Consider the following 18,610-nt stretch of genomic DNA (forward strand, 5'->3'; position numbering starts at 1 on the left):
AATAAAGTTAGAGAGTTAAAAATTGGAACAGCATTTCCTCTAATAAAATCATTGGACACCTATTTCAACGTTTTTTCCAAAAAAATTTTGCAATGAAGATATTTGCCTTGGAAGTTGGAAAAAATTTATTTCCAAAAAAATTGAAGATTTTAGGCACAAAATGCTCATATCTCTGAAGGTAATAAAGTTAGAGAGTTGAAAATTGGAACAGCACTTCCTCTAATAAAATCATTGGGCACCTATTTCAGCGTTTTTTCCAAAAAAATTTTGCAATGAAGATATTTGCCTTGGAAGTTGGAAAAATATTTATTTCCAAATAAATTGAAGATTTTAGGCACAAAATGCTCATATCTCTGAAAGTAATAAAGTTAGAGAGTTGAAAATTGGAACAGCACTTCCTCTAATAAAATCATTGGACACCTATTTCAGCGTTTTTTCCAAAACATTTTTGCAATGAAGATATTTGCCTTGGAAGTTGGAAAAAATTTATTTCCAAATAAATTGAAGATTTTAGGGACAAAATGCTCATATCTCTGAAGGTAATAAAGTTAGAGAGTTAAAAATTGGAACAGCATTTCCTCTAATAAAATCATTGGACACCTATTTCAACGTTTTTTCCAAAAAAATTTTGCAATGAAGATATTTGCCTTGGAAGTTGGAAAAAATTTATTTCCAAAAAAATTGAAGATTTTAGGCACAAAATGCTCATATCTCTGAAGGTAATAAAGTTAGAGAGTTGAAAATTGGAACAGCACTTCCTCTAATAAAATCATTGGGCACCTATTTCAGCGTTTTTTCCAAAAAAATTTTGCAATGAAGATATTTGCCTTGGAAGTTGGAAAAATATTTATTTCCAAATAAATTGAAGATTTTAGGCACAAAATGCTCATATCTCTGAAAGTAATAAAGTTAGAGAGTTGAAAATTGGAACAGCACTTCCTCTAATAAAATCATTGGACACCTATTTCAGCGTTTTTTCCAAAACATTTTTGCAATGAAGATATTTGCCTTGGAAGTTGGAAAAAATTTATTTCCAAATAAATTGAAGATTTTAGGGACAAAATGCTCATATCTCTGAAGGTAATAAAGTTAGAGAGTTGAAAATTGGAACAGCATTTCCTCTAATAAAATCATTGGACACCTATTTTAGCGTTTTTTCCAAAACATTTTTGCAATGAAGATATTTGCCTTGGAAGTTGGAAAAAATTTATTTCCAAATAAATTGAAGATTTTAGGGACAAAATGCTCATATCTCTGAAGGTAATAAAGTTAGAGAGTTAAAAATTGGAACAGCATTTCCTCTAATAAAATCATTGGACACCTATTTCAACGTTTTTTCCAAAAAAATTTTGCAATGAAGATATTTGCCTTGGAAGTTGGAAAAAATTTATTTCCAAAAAAATTGAAGATTTTAGGCACAAAATGCTCATATCTCTGAAGGTAATAAAGTTAGAGAGTTGAAAATTGGAACAGCACTTCCTCTAATAAAATCATTGGGCACCTATTTCAGCGTTTTTTCCAAAAAAATTTTGCAATGAAGATATTTGCCTTGGAAGTTGGAAAAATATTTATTTCCAAATAAATTGAAGATTTTAGGCACAAAATGCTCATATCTCTGAAAGTAATAAAGTTAGAGAGTTGAAAATTGGAACAGCACTTCCTCTAATAAAATCATTGGACACCTATTTCAGCGTTTTTTCCAAAACATTTTTGCAATGAAGATATTTGCCTTGGAAGTTGGAAAAAATTTATTTCCAAATAAATTGAAGATTTTAGGGACAAAATGCTCATATCTCTGAAAGTAATAAAGTTAGAGAGTTGAAAATTGGAACAGCATTTCCTCTAATAAAATCATTGGACACCTATTTCAGCGTTTTTTCCAAAAAAATTTTGCAATGAAGATATTTGCCTTGGAAGTTGGAAAAAATTTATTTCCAAAAAAATTGAAGATTTTAGGGACAAAATGCTCATATCTCTGAAGGTAATAAAGTTAGAGAGTTAAAAATTGGAACAGCATTTCCTCTAATAAAATCATTGGACACCTATTTTAGCGTTTTTTCCAAAAAAATTTTGCAATGAAGATATTTGCCTTGGAAGTTGGAAAAAATTTATTTCCAAAAAAATTGAAAATTTTAGGCACAAAATGCTCATATCTCTGAAAGTAATAAAGTTAGAGAGTTGAAAATTGGAACAGCACTTCCTCTAATAAAATCATTGGACACCTATTTCAGCGTTTTTTCCAAAAAAATTTTGCAATGAAGATATTTGCCTTGGAAGTTGGAAAAAATTTATTTCCAAATAAATTGAAGATTTTAGGCACAAAATGCTCATATCTCTGAAAGTAATAAAGTTAGAGAGTTAAAAATTGGAACAGCACTTCCTCTAATAAAATCATTGGACACCTATTTCAGCGTTTTTTCCAAAACATTTTTGCAATGAAGATATTTGCCTTGGAAGTTGGAAAAAATTTATTTCCAAATAAATTGAAGATTTTAGGGACAAAATGCTCATATCTCTGAAGGTAATAAAGTTAGAGAGTTAAAAATTGGAACAGCATTTCCTCTAATAAAATCATTGGACACCTATTTCAACGTTTTTTCCAAAAAAATTTTGCAATGAAGATATTTGCCTTGGAAGTTGGAAAAAATTTATTTCCAAAAAAATTGAAGATTTTAGGCACAAAATGCTCATATCTCTGAAGGTAATAAAGTTAGAGAGTTGAAAATTGGAACAGCACTTCCTCTAATAAAATCATTGGGCACCTATTTCAGCGTTTTTTCCAAAAAAATTTTGCAATGAAGATATTTGCCTTGGAAGTTGGAAAAATATTTATTTCCAAATAAATTGAAGATTTTAGGCACAAAATGCTCATATCTCTGAAAGTAATAAAGTTAGAGAGTTGAAAATTGGAACAGCACTTCCTCTAATAAAATCATTGGACACCTATTTCAGCGTTTTTTCCAAAACATTTTTGCAATGAAGATATTTGCCTTGGAAGTTGGAAAAAATTTATTTCCAAATAAATTGAAGATTTTAGGGACAAAATGCTCATATCTCTGAAGGTAATAAAGTTAGAGAGTTAAAAATTGGAACAGCATTTCCTCTAATAAAATCATTGGACACCTATTTCAACGTTTTTTCCAAAAAAATTTTGCAATGAAGATATTTGCCTTGGAAGTTGGAAAAAATTTATTTCCAAAAAAATTGAAGATTTTAGGCACAAAATGCTCATATCTCTGAAGGTAATAAAGTTAGAGAGTTGAAAATTGGAACAGCACTTCCTCTAATAAAATCATTGGGCACCTATTTCAGCGTTTTTTCCAAAAAAATTTTGCAATGAAGATATTTGCCTTGGAAGTTGGAAAAATATTTATTTCCAAATAAATTGAAGATTTTAGGCACAAAATGCTCATATCTCTGAAAGTAATAAAGTTAGAGAGTTGAAAATTGGAACAGCACTTCCTCTAATAAAATCATTGGACACCTATTTCAGCGTTTTTTCCAAAACATTTTTGCAATGAAGATATTTGCCTTGGAAGTTGGAAAAAATTTATTTCCAAATAAATTGAAGATTTTAGGGACAAAATGCTCATATCTCTGAAGGTAATAAAGTTAGAGAGTTAAAAATTGGAACAGCATTTCCTCTAATAAAATCATTGGACACCTATTTCAACGTTTTTTCCAAAAAAATTTTGCAATGAAGATATTTGCCTTGGAAGTTGGAAAAAATTTATTTCCAAAAAAATTGAAGATTTTAGGCACAAAATGCTCATATCTCTGAAGGTAATAAAGTTAGAGAGTTGAAAATTGGAACAGCACTTCCTCTAATAAAATCATTGGGCACCTATTTCAGCGTTTTTTCCAAAAAAATTTTGCAATGAAGATATTTGCCTTGGAAGTTGGAAAAATATTTATTTCCAAATAAATTGAAGATTTTAGGCACAAAATGCTCATATCTCTGAAAGTAATAAAGTTAGAGAGTTGAAAATTGGAACAGCACTTCCTCTAATAAAATCATTGGACACCTATTTCAGCGTTTTTTCCAAAAAAATTTTGCAATGAAGATATTTGCCTTGGAAGTTGGAAAAAATTTATTTCCAAATAAATTGAAGATTTTAGGGTCAAAATGCTCATATCTCTGAAAGTAATAAAGTTAGAGAGTTGAAAATTGGAACAGCATTTCCTCTAATAAAATCATTGGACACCTATTTTAGCGTTTTTTCCAAAAAAATTTTGCAATGAAGATATTTGCCTTGGAAGTTGGAAAAAGTTTATTTCCAAATAAATTGAAGATTTTAGGGACAAAATGCTCATATCTCTGAAAGTAATAAAGTTAGAGAGTTGAAAATTGGAACAGCACTTCCTCTAATAAAATCATTGGACACCTATTTCAGCGTTTTTTCCAAAAAAATTTTGCAATGAAGATATTTGCCTTGGAAGTTGGAAAAAATTTATTTCCAAATAAATTGAAGATTTTAGGGACAAAATGCTCATATCTCTGAAACTAATAAAGTTAGAGAGTTGAAAATTGGAACAGCACTTCCTCTAATAAAATCATTGGACACCTATTTCGGCGTTTTTTCCAAAAAAATTTTGCAATGAAGATATTTGCCTTGGAAGTTGGAAAAAAATTTATTTCCAAATAAATTGAAGATTTTAGGCACAAAATGCTCATATCTCTGAAAGTAATAAAGTTAGAGAGTTGAAAATTGGAACAGCATTTCCTCTAATAAAATCATTGGACACCTATTTCAACGTTTTTTCCAAAAAAATTTTGCAATGAAGATATTTGCCTTGGAAGTTGGAAAAAAATTTATTTCCAAATAAATTGAAGATTTTAGGCACAAAATGCTCATATCTCTGAAAGTAATAAAGTTAGAGAGTTGAAAATTGAAACAGCATTTCCTCTAATAAAATCATTGGACACCTATTTCAGCGCTTTTTCCAAAAAAATTTTGCAATGAAGATATTTGCCTTGGAAGTTGGAAAAAATTTATTTCCAAATAAATTGAAGATTTTAGGGACAAAATGCTCATATTTCTAAAAATAATAAAGTTAGAGAGTTGAAAATTGGAACAGCATTTCCTCTAATAAAATCATTGGACACCTATTTTAGCGTTTTTTCCAAAAAATTTTTGCAATGAAGATATTTGCCTTGGAAGTTGAAAAAAATTTATTTCCAAATAAATTGAAGATTTTAGGGACAAAATGCTCATATCTCTGAAACTAATTAAGTTAGAGAGTTGAAAATTGGAACAGCACTTTATTTAATTTAAAAACTCCTAGAAGCTAAATCCCAATCATGTCACTATATAAATAAAGTAATGACTAATTAAAACATTTAAATTTGATTTTGTAAAAATGTTGCAAAAATGACTTACTATGTTTTACCATTTCACGGGAGAATTCACCCTCTATTAAATTTAATTAAATGGGGTGATTAGAGGGTGGCTTTTTTTATTTATGCAAGGCACAAATTCTTCAAAACATAGTAACTTTTATTATTGTTTAATAATTCTATTTGCAATTAATAAAGTTTTTGGGAAAATACAAAAAAAACGCAAATTTCCGCAAAATGCGATATATACCCTTGGATTGTAAACATTTTGAAGAGTTTATAAGAAAAAAATTACAAAACAGTTTTTCAGTTTTTTTTAAAAAAAATTGCCAGTTTTTATCATTTTTTTTTCCATACTGCCGCTAATTAAATTTTTATTTATATTTTAAAATGTTGTTTATAATTCGAACTAAAAAAAAAATCAAAACAATTACTTATAATTTAAAAAAATAATTCAAAACAAAAAGCCTTAATATAAACAAAAATATTTTTCTTTTTTTCGTATTTTTGTCTTGTGGAATATAGAAATAAAAAATACATAAACGCTATAAAACTTTAAAAAAATCTGTACTGTAAATTTTGTCCATTGTACAAAACACTGTGCGACGACGACGTCGCGACGCCGTCGGTCCTCGGCGTCGGCAGACACGCGGGATCCGCAGTGTGACGTCAGGACGTCGATAGACGCCGCGGCAGTGGCGCGTCGGTTCGAGTTCCTTCGGGTTTTCAGTGGGTCCGCGCCCGTCCTCCAGTCAGTGCGTTCGTTTCCCCGTTTTATCGTATCCCCGTTTTGTAAAACCTTCGACCTCCTTTTACTTCAAACCTCTCTGCAAACTTATGAGGTTCTTCTGTATTTAACGACAATTTTAACCCCGGATTAACTAGCAGCTTTAACATGGGGGAGGTACGTTTTATTTTTTTCCTTATCCTTGCATTAGCCGAATTTCGTTTTTTTAAAGCTTTTTCTTAGACATTATTAGAGTTATTTTGATGTAGTAGTGCATTGGTCTTAGATATATATTAAAATAGCCTTGATTTTTTAAGCCCTTTAAAATGTAGTTTTAGCTGTAAGAGCATTTCAACCTGATATATTCACCTCAAAAATTAAGAAATTTCTTGGTCACCTGATAGTCTTCCCAATAAAATGAATTCCATCCCGAAAAATCCATATAGTTGGCCTGCGCCCTCCACGGATCGCATTGAAATGAATAATAACCTTGATGGCTCTTTGTGGGCCCTCCATAGGCGTCCCTTCTGTCCGTGAGGTCATCAAAGGGATTTTGTTTAAATAATTAAAGTTCCTACGCTCTAGTTCCTTTTTTATTTTCATAACTACACATTTTTGTTGGGCGCCAAAATAGCGACAAGCTTCCCTTGGTTATACAACGTGTCTATTATAAACTCCCTTCCTCCATTGTAACCCCTGCTCCAGCGGTAAAAAGAATAATGCTAATGAAGTTTGGATTAGTGGGCTGCTTATCTAATAGCCAGTTCTTTTTAGTTAAAATAAAATAGTGATTCCTTTTTTTTTCTTCAAAAGGGTTCATTTTATCGATAATGAACAAGAGTGCCCTTTTTTGCCTTATAATGTACATCCTAGTCCGCCCCTGATAAAATAAACAAGGTTAATGTGTTTGAAGGACTCCGTTTTAAAGGGTCCTTAGTAGTGTTCATAACGTAAAATTTTTATTAAATTATACCAAGTACTTCAAAAGGTATTTAAGAAAAACCGATTTCCAGGGGCGTCTTTAAGGGGCCGTATCTCCGTAGGGAGAGCCTTCAAAAATTCTCTTTATAGCAATATAATTTTTTTATTTTCTACCTGAATCCGAGATATTCCAGGGACACCCTGTATTATAAATTTGATTATACATCTGAAATGATGACTGAATCTTGTATTATAAATTCTTTTGAAGCAAAAAAATTATTTTTTTTTTAATACAGCTGGTGGAAAAAGCTGCATTTAAAAATTGTTTTGACTTATACAGCAGGGTGTTCACAAAAGGCGTGGCAGTAGAAATGTATATGTTTTTTCAAATGGAAGACTTTATACAGTGTGTTAGGTGTTCGATTTCCAATACTTGTACCTCCAATTTTATCGATAAAAAAAACATCAAAATGTGGGTCGCACTTTTCAACCCTCTGAATGCGAGCCATATCAAAATTTAATTACTAGTTCACTGAAACTCATTTTTCTATCACTTTTATGCCTTCCACATGCATAAAAGTGGTCTTATTTTAAATGCGATTAAATTTACCAGCTCGTAAAACTAAGAAATTACTCAAAATAATAATCGAGAAAACTTTGATTTTGATGAAAAATTATTGTGTGCATATTTTCAGTTATAAACTTCAAAAACCAGGCCCTTAACATATCTCCTTTCTCTTCTATTTTGTACGCAATTAGCTATGCTAATAACAAATAAACATCAAATTATGTCCGCCACTTAATGCTAATACACTGCTCAACAATCGAAGTTTAGTTTGCCAATGGATTTACTTATAGCATAAAACGCAACTTGATGAATTTTATTTTTTTTAGGCAAATTTCGGTAATTTATAAAATATCCAGTTCGATTGTTGAGCAGTCTATTTACAGTAAATGGCCTGGCAGAAATAAGGTAAAAATTGGCAAAAATAAAATCCCTATACCTATACAGGTAACATTTCATTAGATAGTAAGGGAGAGGGATATTTTTACAATAGGGAAAAGTAAGGGATTAATGTGCCATGGATTGGACCTAGTGGTACACTCGACTGGCCACCCCGTTCTCCCGATTTAACTCCTTTCAATTTTTTTTTTTTGGAAACTATGAAACAGAGGGATGGGTTTCAGTGATCTCGTAAAAATTCGAGAAATTTTCATATGGCTCCCATTCAGAGAGGTCTGAAGAGTGCGAACTCCATTTATATGGTTTTTTGTCAATAAAATTGGACCTACAAACTGTATATTATTTGATTTTTACATTGTTCGTAAAATTCTAAGAAATTTGATGTCTTGCATGTCATACTTTATTCAAGTAGTTTTTGAATTAGACAGTTCAAATTTGTTTTTTTTTCAACATTAAGAGACTACAGAGCCACAAACATAGGATAAAATAATTTTTACCTTCCTATCTTAACTTTTTAAAATATGTTTAATAAAAGAAAAAATGCTACTGTTACTTTTTTCACTAAAAATTTAAAAAAAATCCATGGTTAATCTAGCTAAAACTGCATGTCATCAAATAGACCTTAACAAATTAAGATGAATGTGAAAATCATTTTATCCTATGGCGAATAGTTACGGATCTATGGCCTCTTAAAGTTGAAAAAACTACTTGATTAAAGTATAACATGTAATACATCAAATTGTTTAAATTTTAACGCGGAATTAGAAAATCTATTATTATATATGATGTTCCTTTTAAAAAAAAAACATAAAATTCTTCTGCTACGTCTTATGTGAACACCCTGTGTATGCCAAAATAGTTTTAAAATATGGTATTTTTTTAACCCCTGTATATAAAAAAATATATTTTTTCTTCAAAAATACCTCTACAATTCAATTATAAATTCTTCTGTACAGGGTGATTATCACGCTTTTGTCAGATATCTCGTTTTTTATTAGTAGTGTCAAGAAAAGTCTATAGAACTAAATTGTCAATTTGATTTTCCTCTATAAAAATTTTCTCGTGTATTTTTCTCGGGAACTCGAATACTTTTCAAGATATTGTCAGGATTAGAAGAGTAAATAGTAAATAGTAATGGAACAGTTACAAACAAACAGAAGTCAGAGGATTACACGTGTTTCGCCCGTACTGGGCATCATCAGATTTATTTGTGTATTCACTAATAAAAAAGACCAAATAAGAAGCAGAGAACAATACTACATGATACAAATCAGGGTAGAAATTATGTTCAAATTGGTAAAATCGGACGCAGACTAGTTACTACATATTAAAATTTTATAAATGAAGAAAATTAGAAGATTTCTTGGAATTAGAAAATAAGGATGTGCCAAGTGAGTTTTCTGCCTGGAAAATTGAAATTTGGGCCTTTAAATTGCCTGGAAAAATCAGGATCGAGTTCGATTGCCTGGGAGAAATTTATTAGTTTTTTCCAGGCAGTTGAAGCCTTTAATTTCATCCATAATTTCTTTCATAGTTTAAACAAAAATTTAATTTCGTCCAGGCAGCTTAGGTCAATATAAGTACGTTGATTGCCTGGAAAATATGAAATTCGGTATTATCAAAAATGCTTGGGGAAAAAATCAGGATCAAATTCAACTGCCTGGAAGAAATTTATTTATTTTTTCCAGGCGGTTGAAACCTTTAATTTCATCCATAATTTCTTTTAGAATTAAAAAAATAAATAAATTTCTTCCAGGCAGTCGAAGCACGTTAATTACCTGGAAAATGTGAAATTCGGTAGTATCAAAAATGCTTGGGAAAAAATCAGGATCGAGTTCGACTGCCTGGAAAAGATTTATTTATTTTTTCCAGGCATTTGAAGCCTTTAATTTCGTTCATAATTTAAACAAAAAAATAATTTCGTCCAGGCAGTTTAGATCAATATAAGTACGTTAATTGCCTGGAAAATGTGAAATTCGGGTTTATCAAAAATGCTTGGGGAAAAAATCAGGATCAAATTCAACTGCCTGGAAGAAATTTATTTATTTTTTCCAGGCGGTTGAAACCTTTAATTTCATCCATAATTTCTTTTAGAATTAAAAAAATAAATAAATTTCTTCCAGGCAGTCGAAGCACGTTAATTACCTGGAAAATGTGAAATTCGGTAGTATCAAAAATGCTTGGGAAAAAATCAGGATCGAGTTCGACTGCCTGGAAAAGATTTATTTATTTTTTCCAGGCATTTGAAGCCTTTAATTTTATCCATAATTTCTTTCAGAATTAAAACAAAAATTAACTTTCTTCCAGGCAGTTTAGGCCAGAACAGGCTAATTGCCTGGAAAATATGAAATTTGCCTATCAAAAATGTTTGGGAAAAAAAACAGGAACGTCCTTGACGACTGCCTGGAATTAATTAATAATATTTCAGTTCCCTGAAATTAACCTAAAATACAAAACCCTCAGTTGCCTGAAAAATTAATGGCAAATAATAATTTGTTTCTTCCAGGCAGTTAAGACCAGAAAAAATACTTCATCTTTGTTAGTCATATGAAAAATATTAAGTTAACAGGTACTTTAGACCTTTCGTGGGCATTTTCTTGTAATCTCAATATTTTTCGAGAAATATCCAAATTTAAGTGTTGATCATCGGGGTATCAAGCGCAATTTAGCATATGAAAATAATAATAATAATAATAATGTTCATTTACGATGATTTCAAATCCATATACAGCCAAATACATAAATGCAAATATAAATACATAAAAATAAACATAAATACGCCCTGAAGCGTTAAAGCTTGTTAGGGTAATTATTGGTAGATATTGCCCTTATCCCAGATGTTGCTTCAGAAAATTCACTCTAACTCAAAAAGTCTGTAAGCCACAAAAATGGTTCGTACATGAAATCGTTTATTAAAAAACACTTTAACTTTGGGTGAAAAGATCATAATTAAATCTTAAGTGGTTTTTGGGATAAAAAAAATAGTTGAGAAAAAGTGACATTAGGTTTTTTGCCATTTTTACATTTTGGGTAATTTACAAAATTTGGGATAACTTTTTAACTATTAAAGATAGAGACATGCAATAAAAAATGAGATGGAAAACTATTTAATGGGCACATTTTATGTATCTATAACTTTTTCTGGAAAACTAAAGACTTTTGAGAAAAAGTGACATTTAGGTAAACTCAATACTTGTCGAGAAATATTGAAATTTAGCAGTTAGTGAACTGCCAAGTTGTTTTTTGTCAAATATCTTCTGATCCTATGAAAAAAACTTAATGGAGATTAATTGTACATTAGACCTTCTTATATAAATTTAATAAACAGCAATAACACAAAATCAAAAGCATCACGTAAAACATTTAATAAAAAGGAAGAAAGGTTACATGTTTCGCCCGACTAGGGCATCATCAGACCGTAACATTCACAAAACACCCAACATATAAATAAACAAAACTTACAATGAAAAACTTCTTATACAAAAATGCTCTCGAGTTTTTTCTTGTTAATCCAATATTTTTTGAGAAATACTGAGACATTTAGGTGCTGACAATTCAACATTATTGAGTTAATTTTATCACAAATCTCGGTTTCTATGGCAAATAGGGAAAAAATTATAGAATGATTAATTGTGCACTATACTATTCCCTATCTAAATGTTATCAGTAATTTTTCTCTCTCAGAAATTTAGCAGTCGATGATCAGTCAGGTTGGTTTTTGCGAAACATCTCGGTTTGTATTGATAATATGAAAAAATTATAGGAAGGTTAATTGTACATTAGCTCTTTTTCTAAAAAAATGCTTTTTATAATTTTTTCTCTAAACTCAATACTTTTCCAGAAATATTTAAATTAAGCAGTTGGTGATCGGCCAGGTTCGTTTTGCCAAATATCTCGGTTTTTATGCGTAGTATGAAAAAAATATAGAAAGGTTAATTGTACATTAGACTGTTTTATACAAAAATGCTTTCGAGAAATTTTCTAGTTCAACATTATTGAGTGCATTTTATCACAAATCTCGGTTTCTATGGCAAATATGGAAAAAATTATAGAATGATTAATTGTGCACTATACTATTCCCTATCTAAATGTTATCAGTAATTTTTCTCGTAAACTCAATACTTTTCTAGAAAAATTGAAATTTAGCAGTCAGTTATCTGTCAGGTTGGTTCTTGTTAAATATCTCTGTTTCTATTGCTCATATGAAAAAAACTATAGAGAGGTTAATTGTACATTAGATTTTTTACTACCATAATGTTACCAATAATTTTTTTCCTAAACTCAATATTTTTCGAGAAATATTGAAATTTAGAAGTCCATGATTTGTCAAACTAGTTTTTTCCATTTTTTTCAGTTTCTATTAATCATATGAAAAAATTGATGGTTAAATTGTACATTGAACCTTGTTCTAGCGGGTTATTTAATTCGAGGTTGGCTAAGTACAACCCTGCCGTTTGACACCTGTCAAAAATAAACGTCATGTGAAGGGTTTTTTTTAGTTGAAGGTTTGCCATTTATAAATATGGATCGTTTAACAGTCGCACAACGTACTAAAATTATTAAATTGTTCTATAAAAATGGTGATTCTCCTGTGTCAACGTTTAGAACTTTACGAGCTGATTACGGTCGACATAATCGTCCTACAGAGCAAACAAATTCGAACGCAGTAAGAAAATTTAAAGAGACTGGATCGGTTACTGATATTGTAAGGCACGTGCATCACCGTAACGTTCGTTCAGCTGAAAATATCGCTGCTGTGGCTCAAAGTGTGGAGGAAGACCCAAATTTGTCAATTCCTCGGCGTGCTCAAAATGTGGCGAGTTTTGCATTTGGATTTACAGCTCCATCCGTACAAAGTCCAACTCACTCACCATGGACAACGCAGAACATTCGCAAATTGGGTGCTTGAACAACAAGCTGCTGATGCTCATTTTTCGAGCAGAATTTTCTACAGTGATGAGGCTCATTTTACGCTGTGTGGCTACGTAAATAAACAGAATTGCCGCATATGGGGTTCTGAAAATCCTCAGGTGATCGTAGAAAGGCCTTTGCATCCCGAAAAAGTGACTGTATGGTGTGCATTATGGTCTGGCGGTGTCATTGGTCCGTATTTTTTTGAAAACAATCGTGGGAGAGCCTTAACAGTAAACTCTGAGCGTTATGCAAGCATGTTGACCAATTATTTTTGGAGAGAAATCGAAGAAGAAGATCTGGAAGACATGTGGTTTCAGCAGGGCGGGGCCACAAGTCACACAACACAGGCCAACCGAGCTTTTTTGCAAGAGAAGTTTCCAGGACGTTTAATTTCAAGATTAGGTGTTGTCTATTGGCCCCCAAGATCCTGTGATCTCACACCTTTGGATTTTTTTTTGTGGGGCTATGCGAAAGATCGTGTCTACGCCAATAACCCTCAAACTCTTCAACAACTTAAATCCAACATTCGTGAAGTTCTAGCCGAGATATCACCTGAAATGTACCGAAAAGTGATTGAAAATTGTCAGAGGTTCCGCGGTGGACATTTAAATGATATTGTGTTTCACATATAATGGAATGATTCAGGAATCTTTAAAACAAAATAAAAATTTCGTCTCCATCTGAATATTTTAAGTGTTTTATTTAACTTTACTTTTCAGAAAATGGATAACCCTTTATAAGAAAAGTTTTAATGTAAATTCAATATTTTTCTATAAATATCGATATTTTCCCGTTCATTTCTGAAGCAAGTTTTTTAACCAAAAATCTCGGTTGCTATTATTGCTTATAAGAAAAAAATCATGGGGAGCTAAATTATACCCTTGATACCCCTCTACGAGAGTATTTTTCTACTTCTCCAGAAAAATCCACATTTCTGAGAAAAAAACTTCATTAGGGCCCTTTATCCCTGTTCTCCCTTCATTTCGCCCCTATTACTGCCTATATCTGGTTAAAACCGCTTTTCGGCGGATTTTCAAGCAACCCAAAACCGGTCCGCTTATTCACGTTTCACCCTTTTGTTTCGAAGGAGGGGGGCTCTATCGATGTTTTGTTATACGCTAGACATAAATAATAATTATGTACTCGAATTTATAAAATTCCATTAGTATGTGATGTTTACAATTAAGCATGTTTTGGTACTACTTTTATAAAATGATATAATTAGAATCAAATTATTATTTCATTCAGTTATTGTTCTCTGTATATCATCCATCCATATCATCGCTCCTATTACTGCATAAATGTCTGGAACAATGTATCCAGACTTAGACCAAATAATCTACACCAACTCATTTTATATCTTTTTTTGAAAGTGTAATAAAAGCGATGATATGTCACTAAAGTCATTATCTCTTCTTGGATGATGCCCACCTGAGACCATAAGGTTGGTAACTAGCACCCTCGCATAGTTTTTTAGATAGTTTGTGATTGTTTTACAGCACGGCCGATCGGATTCGTACCGGGTAGCCACCATACCGACCAGTTACGATGATATGAAAACGGCGGACGGTCAACCCAAGGTATTTTATTTAAAAAAAATTTATTTGGGTGGTTGGTGGTAGAGTTTGGATTTATTAACCCCTAAAGTATCAAGGGAAGAACATCCCTAATGTCTGCCTCTATACTAATAAAGTACTCGAGTCTGCTCCACTTTTGTTATTGATTTTATGAGGTTTTTAATGGTTTTTTTTGTATTTCGCAGGCACGGAGGAAAGTGCAAAAAAAGACCAGGAAACCAGGGGACTTAGATGACCTGAAGCAGGAATTAGATATCGATTATCATAAAATCTCGTTAGAGGAACTTTACCAGAGGTTTCAAACACATCCGGAGAATGTAAGTATAAAAGATGTTAAAGTTTATTTGAATTAATCCTAGGAAGGTTTCACTTAGTTAAAGCTGTTTTTCTGAGGTAAAATTATTTAACTTTTCCAGGCAATTGAATATTTAATTTCAATACTAGAAGCACTGGTTGTCATTTAAAGTTGCCTATAAATAAATGACTTGACTTAACTGTCTAGAAGGAATAAAATTGGAATTTTAGCAGTTGCAGGAACCACTTTATTTTATATCTTATTTAAGTTCAACTTTTTGATCAAATAAATGAACACTTCCAGGAGTCCAATCGAGACTGTTTATAATGAGAAAAAGGTTGTTTTTCAAGAAATATAATATATGTACTTCAACTGTCTGGAAAATATGAAAAAGTACTGGAAGCAGTCAATTGCTTAGAAGAAAAATAACTACATTTATGTGGCGAAATAAATTAAGCTTTTCAGGTAATTGAGGTCTTATTTTTATAATTGAGCACTGTCTCGAAGAAATTTAAAACAATCAGCAGATTAGATTAAAATAAGAGTGAAGATGCACTGCGACCTCTAAGATCTATTGTGTGCCACTGGCTAATTACTGCTTGATGTTAGTCTCAAATCAAATTACTTCGTACAATCCCATTGCTTTGATAAAAGCTAATAATTGTGACGGCTTTCCAAAATTGAAAACTTTGAAAAATCCAGAAAATCGTCATTACAGTCAAAAGCCACTCAAATTACAGTTTTAAAAAATTTCACACATATTTTTCAATTAAATTGATAGGTTTCCTGTTTTAGCGTTTTTTAAGAAAATTAACAAATTTTTGTAAAAAAAATATTTTTTGAGGAAGATGATTTTTTTTCAGTGAAATTTCAGAAAATAGCCATAACTCAAAAACCACTCGAACTACAGTTTTGAAAAATTGCACACATATTCTTCAATTAAATTGATCGGACACCTGTTTAAGCGTTTTTCAATAAAAATAAAAAATTTTGTAAAAAAAATATTTTTTGAGGATGATGATTTTTTTTCAGTGAAATTTCAGAAAATAGCCATAACTTAAAAACCACTTAAAATACAGTTTTGAAAAATTGCACGCATATTCTTCAATTAAATTGATCGGACACCTGTTTAAGCGTTTTTCAAAAAAAATTAAAAATTTTGTAAAAAAAAATTTTTTTGAGGAAGATGATTTTTTTTCCAGTGAAATTTCAGAAAATCGTCATAACTCAAAAACCACTCGAACTACAGCTTTGAGAAATTGCACACAGATTCTTCAATTAAATTGATTGGACACCTGTTTTGGCGTTTTTCAAAAAAATTAAAAAATTTTGTAAAAAAAATTTTTTTTGAGGAAGATGATTTTTTTTTCAGTGAAATTTCAGAAAATCGTCATAACTCAAAAACCGCTCGAACTACAGTTTTGAAAAATTGCACACATATTCTTCAATTAAATTGATTGGACACCTGTTTAAGCGTTTTTCAAAAAAATTTAAAAATTTTGTAAAAAAAATATTTTTTGAGGAAGATGATTTTTTTTTCAGTGAAATTTCAGAAAATCGTCATAACTCAAAAACCACTCGAATTACAGTTTTGAAAAATTGCACACATATTCTTCAATTAAATTGATTGGACACCTGTTTAAGCGTTTTTCAAAAAAAATTAAAAATTTTGTAAAAAAAATATTTTTTGAGGAAGATGAATTTTTTTTAGTGAAATTTCAGAAAATAGCCATAACTCAAAAACCACTCGAACTACAGTTTTGAAAAATTGCATACATATTCTTCAATTAAATTGATCGCACACCTGTTTTAGCGTTTTTCAAAAAAAATTAAATGTATCAGTGCTTCAAACTAAACTGAGTGCATGATATGAAGAGATAAAAAAAGGAAACTTAAGAAATCCACAAACCTAACTGAGGGAACCCGGAACTATGTGCAAGTATATGAAAAAAGAAATTTTTGATATAAACTAGACTGAAAATTTCAAGCATAAATCATTTGAGTGAATCGAATATATTTCTATTCGACTAAAATTCGCTCAATTCTGTGCTTAACAGAATTATCACGTCTGTTACATTAGTTGATATCTCGGCTTCTAGTGATCAAAACTATATGGTTTTTTTAGATGTGAAGGTCCTTGAAGGATTCACCTGTGACTGAAAATCCTATTAAAATCTTTGAAATAGCAGCTAAGATATTGCGTTTTTTATTAAAAACCAGCATGTACTCATCATTTACTTCTTATATACAAGTAATATATCTCAGGGTCTTCAGGGTCAGAAGTTCCAAATCATGTCATTCTTAATTTATAAAATTCCTTAAAGGCTCCTTGGACTACAATTTATGACCCCAATAACATATTTCCTACAGAAGCTGAGATATTGGAATTCAACAGTCATTCTTTCAATTTTTAGTATTCAAGATCATCCTATTTTTAATATATAGGAATCTTTGAAGGTTTTTTCAACTTTGATTGAAAACCACATTAAAGTATTTCTAATATTGGAGCTTTCATGCAGAAAGAGTCTGTGCTGAACATAATTATCACGTCGGGTACACTAGTAGGTATCTTAGCTACTAGTGGTCAAAGTTGAGTGATTCCTTCTTACCTATAATAATTGCAAATCCTATTAAAACCTTTAAAATTGAAGCTGAGATTTTGCCAAAAAAAATCCCAAAGAAGAATAATAATATCTTATGGAACACAAACCTTATGATGGATGCCCTTCTGTGTTTAAATTTAAATTTCAGATTTTCTCAGTTTAACAATAGAACTAAACTCAAATCTAAATATGACTTATGTGATAACATAGCTACAAGTTTTTGGTAAAATAATATAATAACTTTTCCAGACAGTTGAACTTTTATTTATAGGATATAATAATAACATCTGCCTGGAAAATATGAGCAATTACTCGAACTAATTTGAACTGCCTGGAAGAATCATTAAATTTAACTGCCTAGAGATGATTTTTACTACAAATTTTGCCCTATAAGGGCATCGTCAGGGTGAAGCATGAAATCACTTAGACCATTAAAAAAAACTTGGGATACTGTAGATTTCAGCTTAAAGAGACCTTATAGCCAGTATCTTTATGAAAATAGCTGACCTCGTCATTTCACTTAAAAAAAAAGCCATTATTCAGTGATACACAAGATGATCTTTTTAAATATGTTCTCTCTTATATGTGACAAATATGTTCTATATGTTTTTTTTTAAATATGGTTTCCTTTTCAGGGTCTCAGTCATGCAAAAGCAAAAGAAAACTTGGAACGGGACGGACCCAATGCCCTCACCCCCCCGAAAACGACACCGGAATGGGTGAAATTCTGTAAAAATTTATTCGGGGGTTTCGCTCTTCTGCTATGGATCGGCGCGATCTTGTGTTTTATCGCTTACGGTATCCAGGCGAGTACCGTCGAGGAACCCGCGGACGACAACTTGTTCTTGGGTATCGTCTTGGCTGCCGTCGTTATCGTTACAGGTTTGTATCTCGATAATTCATTCCCAAATAAATATCCTTCTGGTTGCTTCTTATGATATGGATCATGTGCGCCCTGACCTTATGGGCAAACAAGACAAAAATCATAATAACAAATGTTTGACAGTACCGCCTTAAATGAAAAAAAACTAATTGATAATACTAAGCATCAAACCGACGTTTTTTGTTGAATTCCTGTAGAATAATATATTATGTGTAAAGTGCCTTTACTCTTAAAAGATTTGATAGCTTTTATGTCACTTTGCGCTAAAAGATCCTTTAAAATTAAGTATGTATTTGAAAGAATATTAGTCACATCACCATTGATCATAGTAAAAATCATGTTACATGTTCCAACACATATATTTGTAAACTGTCTCATACTCTTTCAT

General features: G+C 31.2%; 1 protein-coding gene across 11 annotated transcripts in view; it reads left to right on the forward strand.

Moving 5' to 3' along the window:
• The window catches only part of LOC126735606 (sodium/potassium-transporting ATPase subunit alpha), a 129,425-nt gene that overhangs the window by 52,857 nt on the left and 57,958 nt on the right, over positions 1-18,610 (forward strand). For 7 of the 11 annotated variants that reach the window (XR_007660472.1, XM_050439662.1, XM_050439659.1 and 4 more), the window contains exons 2-4: positions 14,364-14,444; positions 14,627-14,758; positions 17,975-18,221. Coding sequence is in view for 10 of the 11 variants with exons in the window: in XM_050439662.1 (XP_050295619.1) it covers positions 14,364-14,444; positions 14,627-14,758; positions 17,975-18,221 (460 nt within the window). In the remaining variant the exon portion in view is untranslated. Of the gene's footprint in view, positions 1-6,054; positions 6,243-14,363; positions 14,445-14,626; positions 14,759-17,974; positions 18,222-18,610 lie in introns of those variants that run through there. The other 4 variants (XM_050439665.1, XM_050439666.1, XM_050439664.1 and 1 more) reach the window with 3 other exon arrangements.

This window comes from Anthonomus grandis, chromosome 4 (genome assembly GCF_022605725.1).
Source record: "Anthonomus grandis grandis chromosome 4, icAntGran1.3, whole genome shotgun sequence".
Classification (NCBI taxonomy): Eukaryota; Metazoa; Arthropoda; class Insecta; order Coleoptera; family Curculionidae; genus Anthonomus; species Anthonomus grandis.